The 19,191-nt window shown below is 33.6% G+C and overlaps 1 protein-coding gene across 3 annotated transcripts in view; it reads left to right on the top strand.

Annotated features, from left to right (window-relative positions):
* Positions 1–19,191, top strand: part of LOC117343091 (golgin subfamily A member 4-like) — a 51,607-nt gene that overhangs the window by 15,108 nt on the left and 17,308 nt on the right. For all 3 annotated transcript variants that reach the window (XM_033905383.1, XM_033905382.1, XM_033905384.1), the window contains exons 11-14: positions 3,163–3,342; positions 10,116–15,072; positions 16,619–16,749; positions 17,571–17,801. In XM_033905383.1, the coding sequence (XP_033761274.1) occupies positions 3,163–3,342; positions 10,116–15,072; positions 16,619–16,749; positions 17,571–17,801 (5,499 nt within the window). The remainder of the gene's footprint in view (positions 1–3,162; positions 3,343–10,115; positions 15,073–16,618; positions 16,750–17,570; positions 17,802–19,191) is intronic.

The raw sequence follows: 19,191 nt of genomic DNA on the forward strand, positions 1-19,191 counted from the left end.
ATACAACCTCCTACATAACTGTTAAACCAACGGCCAAGGTAATAATACAACCTCCTACATTACTGTTAAACCAACGGCCAAGGTAATAATACAACCTCCTACATCACTGTTAAACCAAGGTAATAATACAACCTCCTACATTACTGTTAAACCAAGGTAATAATACAACCTCCTACATTACTGTTAAACCAAGGTCATAATACAACCTCCTACATTACTGTTAAACCAAGGTAATAATACAACCTCCTACATTACTGTTAAACCAACGGCCAAGGTAATAATACAACCTCCTACATTACTGTTAAACCAAGGTAATAATACAACCTCCTACATTACTGTTAAACCAAGGTAATAATACAACCTCCTACATTACTGTTAAACCAAGGTAATAATACAACCTCCTACATTACTGTTAAACCAAGGTAATAATACAACCTCCTACATTACTGTTAAACCAAGGTAATAATACAACCTCCTACATTACTGTAAACCAAGGTAATAATACAACCTCCTACATTACTGTTAAACCAAGGTAATAATACAACCTCCTACATTACTGTTAAACCAAGGTAATAATACAACCTCCTACATTACTGTTAAACCAAGGTAATAATACAACCTCCTACATTACTGTTAAACCAAGGTAATAATACACCTCCTACATTACTGTTAAACCAAGGTCATAATACAACCTCCTACATTACTGTTAAACCAAGGTAATAATACAACCTCCTACATTACTGTTAAACCAAGGTAATAATACACCTCCTACATTACTGTTAAACCAAGGTAATAATACAACCTCCTACATTACTGTTAAACTAACGGCCAAGGTAATAATACAACCTCCTACATTACTGTTAAACCAAGGTAATAATACACCTCCTACATTACTGTTAAACCAAGGTAATAATACAACCTCCTACATTACTGTTAAACCAAGGTAATAATACAACCTCCTTCATTACTGTTAAACCAACGGCCAAGGTAATAATACAACCTCCTACATTACTGTTAAACCCAGGTAATAATACAACCTCCTACATTACTGTTAAACCAACGGCCAAGGTAATAATACATCTCCTACATTACTGTTAAACCAAGGTAATAATACAACCTCCTACATTACTGTTAAACCAAGGTAATAATACAACCTCCTACATTACTGTTAAACCAAGGTAATAATACAACCTTCTACATTACTGTTAAACCAAGGTAATAATACAACCTCCTACATTACTGTTAAACCAAGGTAATAATACAACCTCCTACATAACTGTTAAACCAACGGCCAAGGTAATAATACAACCTCCTACATTACTGTTAAACCAAGGTAATAATACAACCTCCTACATTACTGTTAAACTAACGGCCAAGGTAATAATACAACCTCCTACATTACTGTTAAACCAAGGTAATAATACAACCTCCTACATTACTGTTAAACCAAGGTAATAATACAACCTCCTTCATTACTGTTAAACCAAGGTAATAATACAACCTCCTACATTACTGTTAAACCAAGGTAATAATACAACCTCCTACATTACTGTTAAACCAAGGTAATAATACAACCTCCTACATTACTGTTAAACTAACGGCCAAGGTAATAATACAACCTCCTACATTACTGTTAAACCAAGGTAATAAAACAGCCTCCTACATTACTGTTAAACCAAGGTAATAATACAACCTCCTACATTACTGTTAAACCAAGGTAATAATACAACCTCCTACATTACTGTTAAACCAAGGTAATAATACAACCTCCTACATTACTGTTAAACTAACAGCCAAGGTAATAATACAACCTCCTACATTACTGTTAAACCAAGGTAATAATACACCTCCTACATTACTGTTAAACCAACGGCCAAGGTAATAATACAACCTCCTACATTACTGTTAAACCAAGGTAATAATACAACCTCCTACATTACTGTTCAACTAACGGCCAAGGTAATAATACAACCTCCTACATTACTGTTAAACCAAGGTAATAATACAACCTCCTACATTACTGTTAAACTAACGGCCAAGGTAATAATACACCTCCTACATTACTGTTAAACCAAGGTAATAATACAACCTCCTACATTACTGTTAAACTAACGGCCAAGGTAATAATACACCTCCTACATTACTGTTAAACCAAGGTTATAATACAACCTCCTACATTACTGTTAAACCAAGGTAATAATACAACCTCCTACATCACTGTTGGGATTCTATACTACCAATATAGCATTCTAAACACTGTAAAACATGAAATGATCATGTGAGTACTTCATTTTGGTGTTTGTGCTTTCAAATTATTTCATGGGCGCAAACTTTCGCAGCTAGCCCATAAAACAATTAAATTAATAAATTTCTGGTTTTTAGCTCACCGGTTACGAGTAACCGAGAGCTAATGCTGTCACCCCGGCGTCGGTGTCGGCGTCGGTGTCAGCGTTGGCGTCCCACCCCAAAACTTTAAAGTTTTTTGGGTAAGTTTTTGGAAAGCTTATAAGTCCAAAAGTATACACCTCATGCCCTTCTAATTTGGTTTATACATTCATTAGAGGTCTAGGAGTAATGTTATGGCAAAATCATGCAGAAAAGATTTGTGATTTTTTTGCATTTTACCATTTTGTGGACTTAACTTTTTTGGCACCAAAACTCACTTTAAAGTTTTGGGGGCAAGTCCAAAAGTATACACCTATCACCCTTCTAATTTGGTTTATACATTCATTAGAGATCATGGAGTGATGCTGTGGCAAAATCATGCAGAACAAAATTGTGATTTTTTTTTTTGCATTTTACCATTTAGTGGACTTACTTTTTTTGACATAAAAACCCACTTTAAAGATTTTTGGGGTTAGTTTTGGAAAGCTTGTAAGTCCACACCCTTCTTATTTGGTTTCATACATCCATTAGAGGTCTAGGAGCGATATTATGTCACATACAATTTCAAAATGACATGCTTATACATACATAAAAAATTAATGTATAGTGTGATTGCTGCCGCCGGTGAGCTTTCGCAATCATTGATTGCACTTGTTATCTTAAGGTTATTAGTTGAAGTACATATTACTGAACGAGAAAATCTCCTGGTTCAGTATTGAAGTTGTTTATGGTATGGAATAAATGTATAATAAATTAAATGTTTTGACCTTATCACAGGTACAGGAAAAGGACTTTGAACTTAGCCAGTTACAGGAACAGATTCACCGCCGTCTGGTCGAGAAGGAAGAGGAGATGAAACTTAGCAATGAGGAGAAGGATTTACAGAAAATGGCTGCTCTCTCCCAACAAGACAGCCTTAAGGGACATCTTGAAGCGGAAGTCAGTCAGTTGAAACAGGTAATTTGTTTGTACTAGCTATTATTTGTGATAGCACTGAAGGTATAACATTCTATGTTCTTATAAATAAGATTAATTAATTAACCATGTAATTATAATGTCTAAGTATTATACATGGTATCATTTTTTTATTTTATTTCTCGGTGTATTGATATATGTTACAAAACTAAGACTAGTTAGGACCTGTATAAAAAAACCATGATGCCTTTTGGGAGCAGTATGGAATTTGCATCCAATTAAGTCTTAAGACTACAAATTTATTAAAGAAAAATCAGGATTTAGAACTCTTAAAATCTTGATATTTTAAAAATGGAGATTTCAATGTGTTAAAACTGGAATAACAGAACTCAAAATGTAGTGACTTGAAGGACATAGTGTAAAGTCTTTAAATAGGAATGTTAGATTTCTTCAGACTTAGGCTTGATTTAAAGAATTTTAAAGCCTTATTACAGAAAATAAGTCTACTTTCATGATGCAGAACTTATTCTGACTGCGGAAGTTCAGGAACTGTTAGTCTTTTTTTTTCAGTTTTTTGAATAGATTAGATTTGTCAATGTGACATCAAATGAAAATCATTTTGTTGTATAAATCTTTATTTAAACTGTAATTTTTCTTCATAAACTTCTTTGTTCCTGATTATAATTATATTGTATATTATAATTATATTGTATATTATAATTATATTATATGTTATAATTATATTGTATAATATTATATATTATAATTATATTGTATATTATAATTATATTGTACATTATAATTATATTGTACATTATAATTATATTGTACGTTATAATATATTATAATTATATTGTACAGTATAATTATAATATATATTGTATAATATAATTATATTGTATAATATAATTATATTGTATATTATAGTTATATTATATATTATAATTACAGAGCAACCCGCTTATTTGCATAGCCCTTTTTAAACGAACATTAATGTTCGGTTATTGCCATCAAGAACTGGACTGAGAAATATGACCATATTTGGTAGCCACATTCACCAATACGCCATCTACTGTCTGTTTCAATGAAATATGGCTGCCCCCATTGCCTTACGCTTCAAATAATTTACTTGCAAAATTATCTTCGTTTTATGTAGTAGTTTTACCGAAAATGTTGAAATGTATTCAGTAGATGTTTTCAAGATGCATACGATTTGAGAAATGCATAACGCTAGCGAAATGTGAAGACTAAATGAACCTGAACTTTGCGAATAACTCCAGGTCAATATATTTATGTAAACAAATATTGCGCAGGCGCATTCGTCTCCGGATGTTTAGAAAGTTTTGCTCTTCCGTGTTCATTCCAAAACGGCTGACATTATAGCATCGGTCTGCAAATATGTCCGCGATTTACTTAAATGTGTATTATATACATTCTAGAATGTTACATCATTATCAACTAGATGAGTATTTATATAATTTAGAGAAAGAAATATATCAATAACGGCATACGAAACGATACATTGTATCATACCAGTATAGGTTACTGTACAGTACATGTTTGCGAGAAAGGGTAGATACTAGGTGGCATTTGTGGTCAGGGTGACTGGTCATAGCGTTAACATTGTCATCGATTTCCATATTCCATTTTCCTTTGACGAAACGACCAATAAATCAAATGCAAATGATAATATCTTGTTGCCATGTGCACGGGATTGGTTGTTGTAGGCGATACTAAGAACGTATTTACTGTTGTAAGGGAGGTAACTGCAAGATTACGGAAATCAAACGTTAAACCAATTTGATTGGTCGATTCTTCCATGACTTTTGCAATGGGTTTACAATCGAAGTGACAGATAACTACGGCAATATTCAGATGATATCAACAATAACACTTTTAGATACGTGTGGTTGGCAGTTGTCATGTTTAAAATGAACAATTATATAGCTTGTTTTTATTTCGGCAAAGTCGAGAATATTTACTGAAACGGACCACAGGTGAAGCAGACTTGGAAATACCGAAACGAAGAAAAATTGGGCTTAATTATAATATAAATTGGCATTATTTTCAGAGAATTGACCCACATATATGTTTTTCAATGCCTAATTGTATCATATATAAAATATTAGAGGTTTACGAATTTTAAATTAATTTTTCATTTGCGAATCGCGGCCCGATTGTCGTTAGAGTTGAATTACCGAAATGGCCGATAGTGGACCCAAATCGATATTTTTACGAGAGAATGGACCCAATATAGGATCTATTAATCTTTGGTGTGTGTATAGAGACAATATGCTTTTTTTTTCTTTACCTGAAAGTATTTTGAAAGAATTTGCAAAATACCGAATTCACGATCAAATTTTCGATTGGGACGAACTACTGAGACGGTGTTAAGTTCATGTTAAGTCAATCTGATTGAAATCAGCTGTTACATATGTACACATGGCTACGTTTACAATGCAATACGCCTATGTAATTTTTTTTCAAAGACGGAAAACGGAAATCCGGATTATCTAAAAACAAGTGCAAAAAGACTTGTGATATTCACTTAATTTGACATTCAGCCATTAATTATTATTTGTAGATCTAGTTTTATAACTTCTGAAATAGTGTGATCGATTCTCTATATAATATTGCTGTGGAACTTGTGTTATTTTTCAAACAAATTCATTTTGAAAATTTGTTAATTTAGAACGTTCATCAAGTCATGATCAAGACTTGAAATTCTCGCTACACCATACTTCAAACACAGTAATCAATGAATTGATAATTGAAAATTGAAGTCAAGCAAATGAGTTAATATTTACCTAAATAATTTTTCAATTATATATATACATAACATGTTCAGATGACTATTTGTGCCATGCTGTTACAAGATTTCAGTTACAATTCTAAAAGTCAAGCAAATGAGTTAATATTTACCTAAATAATTTTTCAATATACAACACATGTTCAGATGACTATTTGTGTCATGCTGTTACAAGATTTCAGTTATAATTCTAAAATTGAATTAGTATGTAAATATATGTTATACTGTCAATATTCACAAAGCGAGTGTTGTCTACTGTACTCAGTCATGCCGGTAGATAGCGGTACATATACGTACTGCTTACATCTCGTGCCTACTTGTGTGAACTATAAATCAATAACAAAAATGGTTCATATATTTCTATATATGACTTCACAAATTATGCGGTGTCTGAAGATCTGAATGAAGTGAATAAACGATGTATTAAATTATTTTTATGAAATATTCAAGTCATAGATTTTTTTTTTTAGAAATACTGATTTTAGGTACATTTTGGTAATTCAACTATAACGGCAATTAAAATACTTCTCGTTTTTTTTTAAAGCCGGAAAACCGAAATCCGGATTATCTAAAAACAAATGCAAAAAAACTTGTGATATTCACTTTATTTGATATTCAGCCGTTAATTGTTATTTGTAGTTTTATAACTTTTGATATATTGTGATTGATTCTCTATATAATATTGCTGTGGAACTTGTGTTATTTTTCAAACAAATTCATTTTAATAATTTGTTAATTTAAAATTTTCATCAAGTCATGATCAAGACTTGAAATTCTCACTACACCATACTTCAAACACGGAGTAATCAATGAATTGATAAACTGAAAATTTACCTTAAATAATTTTTCAATATACAACACGTGTTCAGATGACTATTTGTGCCATGCTGTTACAAGATTTCAGTTACAATTCTAAAATTGAATTAGTATGTAAATATATGTTATCCTGTCAATATCCACAAAGCGAGTGTAGTTTACTGTACTCAAAGTCTTGCCAGTAGATAGCGGTACATATACTTACTGCTTACATCTAGTGCTTACTTGTGTGAACTATAAATAGTAACAAAATGGTTAATATATTTCTATATATGACTTCACAAATTATGTGGTGTCTGAAGATCTGAATGAAGTCAATAAACGATGTATTACATTATTTTTATGAAATATTCAAGTCATATATCATTCTCTTAAAAATATTGATTTCAAGTCCATTTTGGTAATTTTACTATGACGGCAATCAGGCCTAGAATGGCGAATAAACCCCTAATATTTTACATATGATTAATTTTGACATTGGAGAACATAAAATTGTGTCCATTCTCTAAGCACTGGTAGAATGTACAGAATAGAGCTTCATAGATATATTCTCAAAATTACTAATTACCCCGGTAAATATAACATTTTACATAAACCTCCCATGACTGATGGTGAACTTAAACTTGCAAATCTCCTGTGTCATTCCAATTTTGATATGTGTAAATATATACACGTACTGTTATATATATAGTTATAGATATGGAATGCTTCACAATTTGCATACAGTTATGGAATCTTTTAACACCCCCAAAAATGTTCTCACCACATAAAGGTGTGATTTGTGCAATTACATTGCTGAATTGTGTGGTTCAGTATGATTGGATGATCAACATTGGAAAAGGACAATAAATAGGGAATGTGTCGTCCAATCGAATGGACTGTAATCTTTGTGATCAAGTTTGAAGTTGAAAATGAATCTTGAAGTTTTCTTTTCCTGTTTGCTGAATTATTCGATGAAGATAGTCTTTATCTGGTTGTTATTCTTTATCACATTGTTTACAATACTGTAATTATAACAGAAGTTTATCTTCTCATATACAGATTTATTAACATCAAATGATTCCTGAACAAAAGGAGTCAGTTTTTTTTTTTTTTTTGAAGTACCATAAATGCTTGAGTACAGTTTCAATAAGATACATTCCTAATTCGGGCCTTGATTAGCAGCTCTGGTTTTGGTTTTCAGTAATTCTTTATGTGTGTTTCATCATATTTAGTTGAAATACAACTATGTATGCCAAACTAACGATGGAACTAGCCTAAATTTAGTGCATATTAGAAGTTGGCATCATGAAGGTCACAGAGTCCTGTCTGTATTATAACTGATGATGCCTTCCCGAAAGAAAGAAGACATATTTTATTTTCATCGATCCAAGATAGATCAACAAACTTCCAATTTCAATTAGGACCTTACAGAAACATGCATGTGTACAATCAAATCAGAACAGCTGCAAACATTTCCTAATTCCTAAACCGATATCAGTAAATCTATCAACTTAAAACTAAGAAGATTACTGATTTTGCATTAAACAATAATGTTCGTTTACAGTACTTCCAGTACTTTGATTCCATGACAAAATATGCAAATAACCGGAGTATTCGTATAGGCGGAGTTGGGTTTTGGCCCCTCTTATACACTATGTAGATCGTCAGGTAGGTACTCAAAACGGGCGCTATATGATTGTTTACGTTATTTGCATTAAAAACATATTAAAAAAAAACATTATTTAAAATATAAGAGTAAATACGAAATAAATGGGTTGTTATTCTTTGTAAATGTACAAATATTTGCATATACATTTGTACTTCATCGTTTACTACTTGTCACTCCGAGTCTGTGGGTCCGAAATCAGTCATACACGCGTGGGTTGGCACTACGATGTACAATGTGATCGTTTTAATAAACATTCATTATCGTCTTGAGATGTGTTTTGTTCCTGCTATGAGTATATTAGTTGTTTGATCATAGATGATGAACTGCTTAAGCAATAGACTGTCTTAAATGACCGTGAGATGTGCATTGTTGTTTGGGTTTGTTTTGGAAAATGGCGCACACACACAAAGAGTTGTCGTTCCTTACACATATGCCCCCACAATGCAACGCGCCTAGTAAACAATCATGGCGATCGCAACCTGCCTCAGTGAGTGTTCAAGTGCACAGAACACAGGTTTGGATCGATGCTATAATAAATAAAAAAATCTCATCAAAAGATGAGACATATCAATATTTTATTCAGTAATTCTTCTTCACAATGCTACTGATATGGTCTGGATAATAACTAAATGTCGATATCGATGCATCGAACATAACCTGTTTTGAAGAAGTGGGAACCAATGATTAGATAACGTTGTACATCGTGTCGAATCAATATGTAAGTTAAAAACACTTTTCATAAAACTTTTATTACGGGAAAATCACAAAAATACCCTAAAATCAATTAAAAATTTTCGATTTTTTGGAATTTTTATATGCATATAAGCGGGAGTCGGTGTTTTAGTCGATGCAAATACACGGGATTAAAATACAAAGATAAAGAAGAAAAAAATCGGGACCTGAGAATTTTATGCAAATAAGCGGGATATTCAAATAACCGATATGCAAATAAGTGGGCTCCTCTGTATATTGTATATTATAATTTTATTGTATATTATAATTATATTGTACAGTATAATTATATTATATATTATAATTATATTGTATAATATTGTATATTATAATTAGATTGTATATTATAATTATATTGTACAGTATAATTATATTATATATTATAATTATATTGTATAATATTGTATATTATAATTATATTGTACATTATAATATATTATAATTATATTGTACAGTATAATTATAATATATATTATAATTATATTGTATAATATTGTATAATATAATTATATTATATATTATAATTATATTGTATATTATAATTATATTGTTTATTATAATTATATGGTACATTATAACTATATTGTATATTATAATTATATTGTATATTATAATTATACTGTATATATATTATTATATTGTATATTATAATTATATTGTAATTAGTTTTTAGCTCCCAAAGACAATTCACAAAACAGTGTTGTGTCAATGCTAATGAGGACACTGCTTTCTTGTCTTCTGACAACTCTTGTTGTTAATCAACTTGAAGATTATAAATAAGTATGTTTCAACTTTTATTAATTTCAGATCATCTTGGAAAAGGAAAAAGCCTTATCCAAACTGACTGCAGACCTGAGCCAGCAGCGTGAGGGGTTAGAGACACAACTGGCCGAGGTACGACAGTCTTTCCAAGCCGATATGGAAGCACTGAAGACCCAACATTACCAAGCCTTGACAGCCACAGAAGAGGCACACCAAAAAGAATTGATGGAGAAGATTCAAACATTAACTGATCAACACTCGTCTGCCCTAGAGGAAAATTCCAGACTACATGAAGACTCACTTCAAGGTTCTGCAAAGGAAATTGAAGCGTACTATAAAAACCAGGTTAAAACTGTTAAGGAAAATCTTGAGCAGCTTTTGCAAGAACGAAACCAGCAAGCAGAAAAATTGGCTGAAAATATTCAACTTTTGAAAAATGAAGTTGCAGCTAAAGAGGAAGGGATCAGAACATTGAAAGAGGAATTTGAATGTAATAAAACAGAACTGGAAAAAAGGCTCAAGCAAGAAGCAGAAATTTCCGAAAAACTTCGTAAAAATCTGGATAATCTAAAAACACAAACTCAGAAAAATCACACTGATATGGAAAATGAGTCATCTTATTTCAAAGAGGAACTAAAAGATTCTCAAGCAAATCTGGAAAAAGTAGAAAAAGTGAACAAGGAGTTGTTTAGCCAAGTCAAGCAAATGAGAGCAGAAAAAGACAAAATTGAAGCCGATTGGAAAGAGAAATATGACCTTACTCTCCAGGAACATAACAACACCATGTCTGCTATTTCTGAATCGTCTGATGAGAGTTTAAAGCATATAACAGTTCAGCTGATAGAAAAGGACAAAGAACTTCAGATGCTGCAAACACAGCTGGAGGAAGCCCAGAAGAATGTCAAGCATTGGCATCAGGTAGCTGAGGACGAAAGCCAAATCCTGAAGGAATCTGATGACAAGTATCAACGAGTTAAGGCCGAGAACCAACAGTTAGAGGACAAGATCAGAACCTTCGAAAGTTCATTGAGCGAGTCGTTGAAAAGCAATGAGGAATTAAATGCCAAGGTCAAAGAAACACAGGAGCTGTTTAACACAAGTCAGCAGCAGATTATAGCAGAAAAAATGTCAATAGAAGAAAAAGTTTTGAAATTACAGGAAGATCTGGATAAGAGGGAAGCCATGGTGAAAGAAAAGGATGAGATCTTAGCTGTTCGGGAAGAAGAACTGACGGCCACGAAAGTCGTAGTACAAGAGACATCAAGCAGTTCTATGTCTTTAGAAAGTAGGGTCACTGAGTTAGAGGCAATGGTGAAATCCAAGGAGGAAATGTTTGAAGAGAAAGAGGTTGAAATGAAAAACATGAAAGATAAATTCAATCAGCTCAGAGTGGAAGCAAAAGGACGGATAAAAGAACTTAAAGATAATTTGGATGAAACAACACAAGTGAAAATAAAATATGAAGAGGAGAAAAATGAACTGACCAACCAACACAATATTCGCATCAAAGAATTGGAAGAAATGATTGAACAAGAGAAATCAACTGTCAAATCTCTTGAGGAGAGTTTCAAAGTGCAGTTTGAAGAGACACAGACAAAAATGAAAGAAGCTAGGATGAAAATGAAGACAAAGTTTCAGGAAATGTTAGCTACAAAAGAATTAGAATTCCAGAATACCTTGTCTGATTTGACGAAGCAGAAAGAACTTGGTATGGATGATGTCATGAAGAGTATGGAAAGTGCGAAAGCCCAACAGATTCTGGAACTTGAGGACCGACACAAAACTGAAATACAAACCTTAAACGAAGAATGGCACCAGAAAGTTAAGTCAGAGCAAGAGGTTGCTGATCAGAAAGCGAAGGAGCTAATCCAACAGCATGAGGAGACTGTCTGTTCAATAAAGACTTCTCATTCAAGTGAAATTGAAGACATAAGTAAGAAATACAAGTCTGAAAAAAGTGTCTATGAAATGCAGGTAGAGAAATTAAAGACAGATCTAGAAAGTGTGAAAGTGGAAGGAGAACATTCTTTGAAAGAACTTCTACAACAGAAAGAAGATGAAAAGAAATCTCTTGAGGAAAACCACGAGAAAACTTTAGGATCTTTGCAACAGCAGATTTCTGATTCTGGTGCTAAGCTACAGGAGCTTTCAGATGAAGTGAAGACATTGGTGACTGAGAAAGAAAAAGTGTGTGAGTCTTTACAACAGAAGGAAAATGAGTTGAGTAAGCTTAAGGAGGGACAAGAGAAGATGTTAGAATCTATAAAACAGGAGAGTTCCGATTCTGGTGCTAGATTGCAAGAACTTTCTGATAAATTAAAAGCAATGGAGGAAGAAAAGGAAAACTTAAATCAGAGTTTGAAAATGCAGGAACAGCAATGTGAAGAAAAAGTTACACTCTTGGGTGAGGTAGAAAAACAAAGCAAGGATCGTGAAATGTCTTTGGAGCAAAATATTGAGGAACTCAACCAAAAACTAGTTATGGTGTCGGAAAAACATGAACAGGAAATCCAGGAAAAGGATAGTATAGTGACACAATCAGCAGAACGGATCACTCAGTTGGAAACAGCTAACGTATCCATGGAGGAAATGTTGAGAGCTCTAAGTGAAAGTGCCCAAAACAAAGATGACAAAATTCAATCACTTACTGATGAATTCGAAGAAACCATACAAAAAATGAAAGCCGCAAATGAAAAACAATCCGAGGAACTTGATAAACTTATTGTGGAATTGAAGCAACAGGTGAAAGAGAGTAATTCTACTCTGGCAGAGAAAGAAGCCAAGTTTGAAGAAATGTCAAAACAAGTTCAGAATGACCATGAATGTAAGATGGAAGAGATGAAGACAGAATATGAGAAAAGATTGTCGGACATGATGGTGAACGATGAAGAACTCCAGGCAAACCTGACACAGCTGCGAAACAAAGTGACAGAGACAGAGGAAAAGCTACACGAATGTATCCAGAATTATGAAAATCAGATTGAAAAGTTAAAAATCAAACTGGATTCCCAAGAGACAGTATTTGGCAAAGAGAGGGAAATGTTAAAGCAACAGCTTCTGGATGCTGAAGGTCAAGCTAAAATGACTACAGAAGGCCTGCAAACATCATTACAAACCAAGGTGCGAGACGCAGAGGATAAAATCATAGAACAGAATAAAAACTTTGTGGAGGAGAAAGAAAAGATTGAAGAATCTTGGAAAGCAAAGTTCCAAGAGTTGAAAAACACATACAAGTTAAAATTGAAAGAATTTAAAACCAAGAATGATGAACGCATTGCAGAACTTACAGAGAAGTCTAGGAGTGATTGTGAGGCACTGCAGGCAAGTTTGAAAGCTGCTGAGGAAAAACTCCAAACAGAGGTTGCAGCAAAAGACGACATTTCATCAGAACTTGTTATGGCCAACACCAAGCTGCTACAACTCCAGGAAACTTCAGGTGCTAACAAAAACGCTATAATTGACCTGGAACGAATAGTGGAAGAAAAAGAAAAAATGTTATCAGATTACAAATCTGAACTGGAAGAAGTTCGAGGAAACCTTTCTTCAAAGGAGGAGCAGTGTGTTTCCACACAGACCAAACTTGGAAATGTGGAAAATGAGTTCAGGCTGAAGTTAGAAGAGTGTGAAAAAACAATTGCTACAGAACAACAAGAAAAAATGAACTTTGAAACTAAGGGCTTAGATTTAGAAAATGATATATCTCGGTTAAAAGAAAGTTTGTCAGCCTCGGAAGAAAAGTGTGTTAGTGTGCAGAAAGACTTTGAAAATTTGAAGAAAAGCTTGACCGATGTGAGTGGGGCTTCACAAGGGCTGGAGGAAAGGGTCTCGGCTCTGCTTCAAGAGAAGGAAGAAATGAGAGACAAGCATCATCGCGAAAAAACTGAAATTGTACAGAAACAAGCCGACATTGAAGCAAAAAGTGTGGAGCTCCAGAAAAGTTTCCAGGATCAAGTTAGTGAACTCAATGCGCAGTATGAATTGGATAATTTGAAACTGTCTGAAGAATGTGAAAAAGAAAAATGTGAAAAAGAAAGACTAGTGAAAGAGCTTGAACAAGAGAAATCAGGCAGAGTGAAAATGGTGGAAGAAATGGAGGGAGAGAAAAATAATTGCCAGAAACTTTGTGAGGATTTAGAAACAGAGAAAACAGCAAAGGGGAAACTTATTGAGGATTTTGAACGGGAGAGATTAGAAATGAAAAATGATCTAGAAAAAACTATGACAGAATTAAAAGAGCAGTCGAGGAAAGAAATGGAGGAAACAACCAAAACTTTGGAAGCAGAGAATGCTAGTAAAGTAGCGGAGTACAAAAAGAAAGCGGAGGCTTACATATCACAGATTAAACGACAGCTTCAAGAGGAGAGGGATAAATTAGCGAAGGAAAAGGAAGGCACAGTTGGAGAATTAGATCAGAAACTAACCGAGTGTAGTGAAAAACTGACTGTCGCAGAGTCAAAATGTTTTGATCTGCAGCAGGCATTAGACACAGCAAAGGCTGAAAAAGAAAGTGTTGTTTCACAATTAGAAAAGGAAAAGCAGCATTTAGAGACATTGTATACCCAGGAACAGTCATCGCGTGAATCACTTGTGCGTGAACAGTTACAAATGAGTGAATCTAGTCGATCAACAGAGGAGACATTACGAGAAAATGTGAATTGCTTGGAACAAGATTGTGAAAAATTGACATCTCGTGTGAAAGGTTTAGAGGATGAGAAAAGGACTGTGAAAGAAAGCAGTGATTCTGAAATTAAGAAACTAAAAAACACTTGCAAAAAAGTTGAGAAAGACTTCCACAGTTTCAAAATTGAGTCTGAGGAAGAGATAGATCAATTGAAAAATGAACAAACATTAGAATTAGAAAAAATGAAGCAACACTATGGCGAGTTGATTCAGGACAAGGAGAACGACCATGTGTCCAAAATTAAACAACTTGTCAAAGAGTTTGATAAAAAATTGGGAACAAAGGACCGTGATTTTGAAAGTACATTTTCTGAAGCTGTTGGTAAGTCCTTAATCCAATCCTTAATCTTATGTTTGTAATGTCTGGTAGGTTCCTTAATCTCATGTTTGTAATATCTGGTAGGTTCCTTAGTCCTATGTTTGTAATATCTGGTAGGTTCCTTAATCTTATGTTTGTAATATCTGGTAGGTTCCTTAGTCTCATGTTTGTAATATCTGGTAGGTTCCTTAATCTCATGTTTGTAATATCTGGTAGGTTCCTTAGTCTTATGTTTGTAATATCTGGTAGGTTCCTTAGTCTCATGTTTGTAATATCTGGTAGGTTCCTTAATCTCATGTTTGTAATATCTGGTAGGGTCCTTAGTCTTATGTTTGTAATATCTGGTAGGTTCCTTAATCTGATGTTTGTAATATATATCTGGTAGGTTCCTTAGTCTGATGTTTGTAATATCTGGTAGGTTCCTTAATCTGATGTTTGTAATATCTGGTAGGTTCCTTAGTCCTATGTTTGTAATATCTGGTAGGTTCCTTAGTCTTATGTTTGTAATATCTGGTAGGTTCGTTAATCTAAGGAAGTTACGTAACTTTGGCTTTTTCATAGAAAAGTGTTACTGACAATTGAAACTTAATCCCTTATATAAAATAACTGATGATTTTCCCCCTTTAATTCCTTATATAGTAATTATATATATATAACTTATGATTTTCCCCCCATAATTTAATTCAAGGAATTTCAAGTTATAACAAGTTATTGTAATAAGGAATGTTGGTGAAACTTTGGTCTAGAAGGTTAGTTCATTGATGTGCGTCTCCTTCAAGTGAAGTCATACATATTGTTTTACTATAATTAAGGTTCTTCTTGTTTGTGTTTGTTTTTCTAATTCAGCCTTTTCTGAGGCACAAATTTTGAACAATTATCTTGACAAGACTATAAATATACATGCATCATCCACAGGCACTGTAATTAAGATGTGCTATAATTAGGTCATTGTGACTTCAGTATAAGGTCAAAGGTCAGTTGAGTGCAAAATTTACAATGCCGTCTTGTATTCAACTGTTAATTGGTCTGCTATTATATTGGTCATGGGTCAAGGTCACTTACTAGAAACAGAATTTTACACTCATGCTCAATTGTCATCACTCCGACTGGTGGTTTGATTTTGTTTACTGACAGATTCTTTTGAAACTTCATTGGGACTGGTATTTTTGTCTTCATACAAGTTCAGATATCGGCATTGGTTGTAGCTTAGGTCAGAGGTCACGTGTCTTGTATGTTACCTAAAATAGAATTTGATTTTTTAACATATTGTATTGTATAAAGCATGTTGGAGTGCCTTTTTTTCCCAGCTATATCTAATACCTTATGATAAAAATGGCAGCAAAACAAAATATTATCAACTTCAGTTTCTTTTCTCACTCAACATGACCCTTACCATGAATTGATGTAGAAATCCAATATCGAAGTAGTGCGAAGGGGATATTGTGAGCCATGCTGCCTTTCTCTAGCTTTTGAAACTTTTCTGAACATTTAAGCCATGCCATATGTAATGAAATTCTTGATATATTATGTTATTGTATAAAATCCACAGAGAAGAGTAATCGAGAGGAGAACCGTTTGATGTTTGAACATAAGCAGGCTATGGAGGAACTGCATCATGAACTCCACGAGAAAGATGATTCCATGGAGGAGATGAGAAATGAGCTGCTAGAGCAGATCAAGGTCAGGCCAATAGCTAATATAGCTTCATGGGGATTATATCTTATAATTACCACCCTTGGAATTTGATTTCCTGCAGCAGGGGTCACTCTAGAATCTAGGACTCAGTATACTTTGGTATAAAATGAAAAATACTCCTTCATATAGATAGTGTACATATGTTTATATTGTTGCAGTATGTCAGTTGATACTCCATGATATGTAGACACTTTGTGCAGGCGTCATTTGTGTTGCTAAGTTATATATTTATTAGCACAATGTATCATATACACTATGTGTTGGTGATCCGAACATATAGATTTGAATATCCTGTCGTAGTTGTACCGGACAAATATATATATAATATATGTACAATTCGTATCCATGTATGTAAATACATTGCGATCCAGGTATTCATATCATCTTATAGACGACTTCCACAATGATCATGTCAGGGTATCGGGCCGACCATCACTGCGCCATTGAAACATTCTTTTTTAAGAAAGCTGAGGCCCAGTCAGGGCACGAGTCAAAAAGTTGTCTTCCTTCGTCATTTGTGTTGCTAAGTTATACGTACATTATATTTTTATATATATACCTGTACTTGCTTGTTTTACTGTCATTTTCAGATATTACCACTTGAAGAAATTTGGAACATTTGTGTGACAGAAAATTTAACATGGTGGGTGGGGGTATAGGGAACATAGATTGCTGTAAGCTTAGAACCAGATTTTTGCTTCTACACAAATCATGCAGATATAAATGATTCAATATTGAAGCCAACATGTTCTTTCATGAATGTTTTACACACTCATTATGTTTCATACTTAACCTTTTCATTTTAGAAATCTGAAGAGGAATCAAATGCAAAAATTAGTGAATTGGAACAAAGACTGTTCGAAGAAAACCAGAAACATCAGTTAGAGATCACAGATTTACAACAAAAACATGAAGTTAGCATTTGGGAACTTCAAGAAAAATTGAAACAGACACAGGAGAAAAGCCTGGAGGTCAAAGAGGTCATCCATAAAGAGGAAGTTCAGTCTCTCACACAGGAGTGGAACACAGAGAGAAAGGTTGGATTTGTCATTAGTCACGGCTGACAGAGCTGGTGGACATGTGTTACTGTAGATGTGATTTGTCATTAGTCACGGCTGACAGAGCTGGTGGACATGTGTTACTGTAGATGTGATTTTTCTTAGGGATGGCATCAGTGTTGGTGTCTAATGTTCTTACTTTCAAAGTCATTTTCTTGAAAACTAGAGATCTGGAATATTTTTCGTCAGGTGCTATATTCTATAGGGCTTACTCGGTAATTTCCAATTGTCTAAAATTATTTTCTATTAAGTTTATTTTCAGAAGAGTAATAAGATATGTATTTATTTTTGTGGCAATATTTGTGGGGTTTTGATATAATGTTCCACAAGAAATGTAAGCAATCTTTCAGAAAGGTGTCTAACTGATAGATAAAAGGTATTACAATCCAAGGAATCATTATAAAATGACAGTAAAGCTTACTTCATTCTGACAACAATGTATCAAAAACCTTCCAGAATTAACATTGTTACGATTCCTATACCGTATTTACCTGACAATAAACCCATGCCTGGTAATAAGCCCACCCCAATATAATGCAGTTAATTAGAAATGCAAGCAAATGCTATTACACGGAGGTGTTGTGTTGGTCCCTGGGTTTATTGCTGGGTAAATATGGCATCTGTGTGACTTTTTCACCTGAAACATTAAATTTTGTGAACAAAGGTGCCTTTGAATCAGTTACTGTCATTTTTCTGTATGCAATGTTGAAATTGATGATGTGAGTTTGAAATGTATTTATTGGAACTTTCTCACTGTTTTCTGTGTTATAAACCTCTGTTTCTTGTGCGGTCACTGCTACATGCACTTTTTCCCACTGAAAAGCACTTCCTATTATGTTTGTCCCTCCAAATCCAAAAGTTGATGGAAGTTTAATTAAAATGTAATTAGAAGTAATCTCATCGAAATTAGAAAATTAACACTACAACATACCAGTGTGTAAGTCTTATTGTGTCGGTCATACCGTATTCCACCTAATAACTGTACCTGCCTCTGTAAGGGCACCACCATCTTTTTACCTGTAAGCTAATTGAAACATTTAAAAAGTTGCTAACGGTAAACCTCACAGATCTGTCAATTTATAAATCTTCAGTCTTTCAACTGTATGTATTGTTTTCAATACATAAAGGTGTGTAAATGAAAAAATAAAAAGTTATTTTTTTCCACCCAAATTTCACACAGAAAATTTTCTCTGTACATGGTTTTATTTTTTTCCACCCAAATATCACATGGACATTTTTCTCTGTACATGGTTTTATAAAGCACACCCTTTTTGTGTTTTTGTTTTGGTGGAATATGGTATGAGGAATGAAGGGGAGATATAAATAAATCCTACCTGTGTAGGCGTGTAGACTTTAGGTGATTTGATTG

Source organism: Pecten maximus, chromosome 15 (genome assembly GCF_902652985.1).
Source record: "Pecten maximus chromosome 15, xPecMax1.1, whole genome shotgun sequence".
In the NCBI taxonomy this organism is placed as follows: Eukaryota; Metazoa; Mollusca; class Bivalvia; order Pectinida; family Pectinidae; genus Pecten; species Pecten maximus.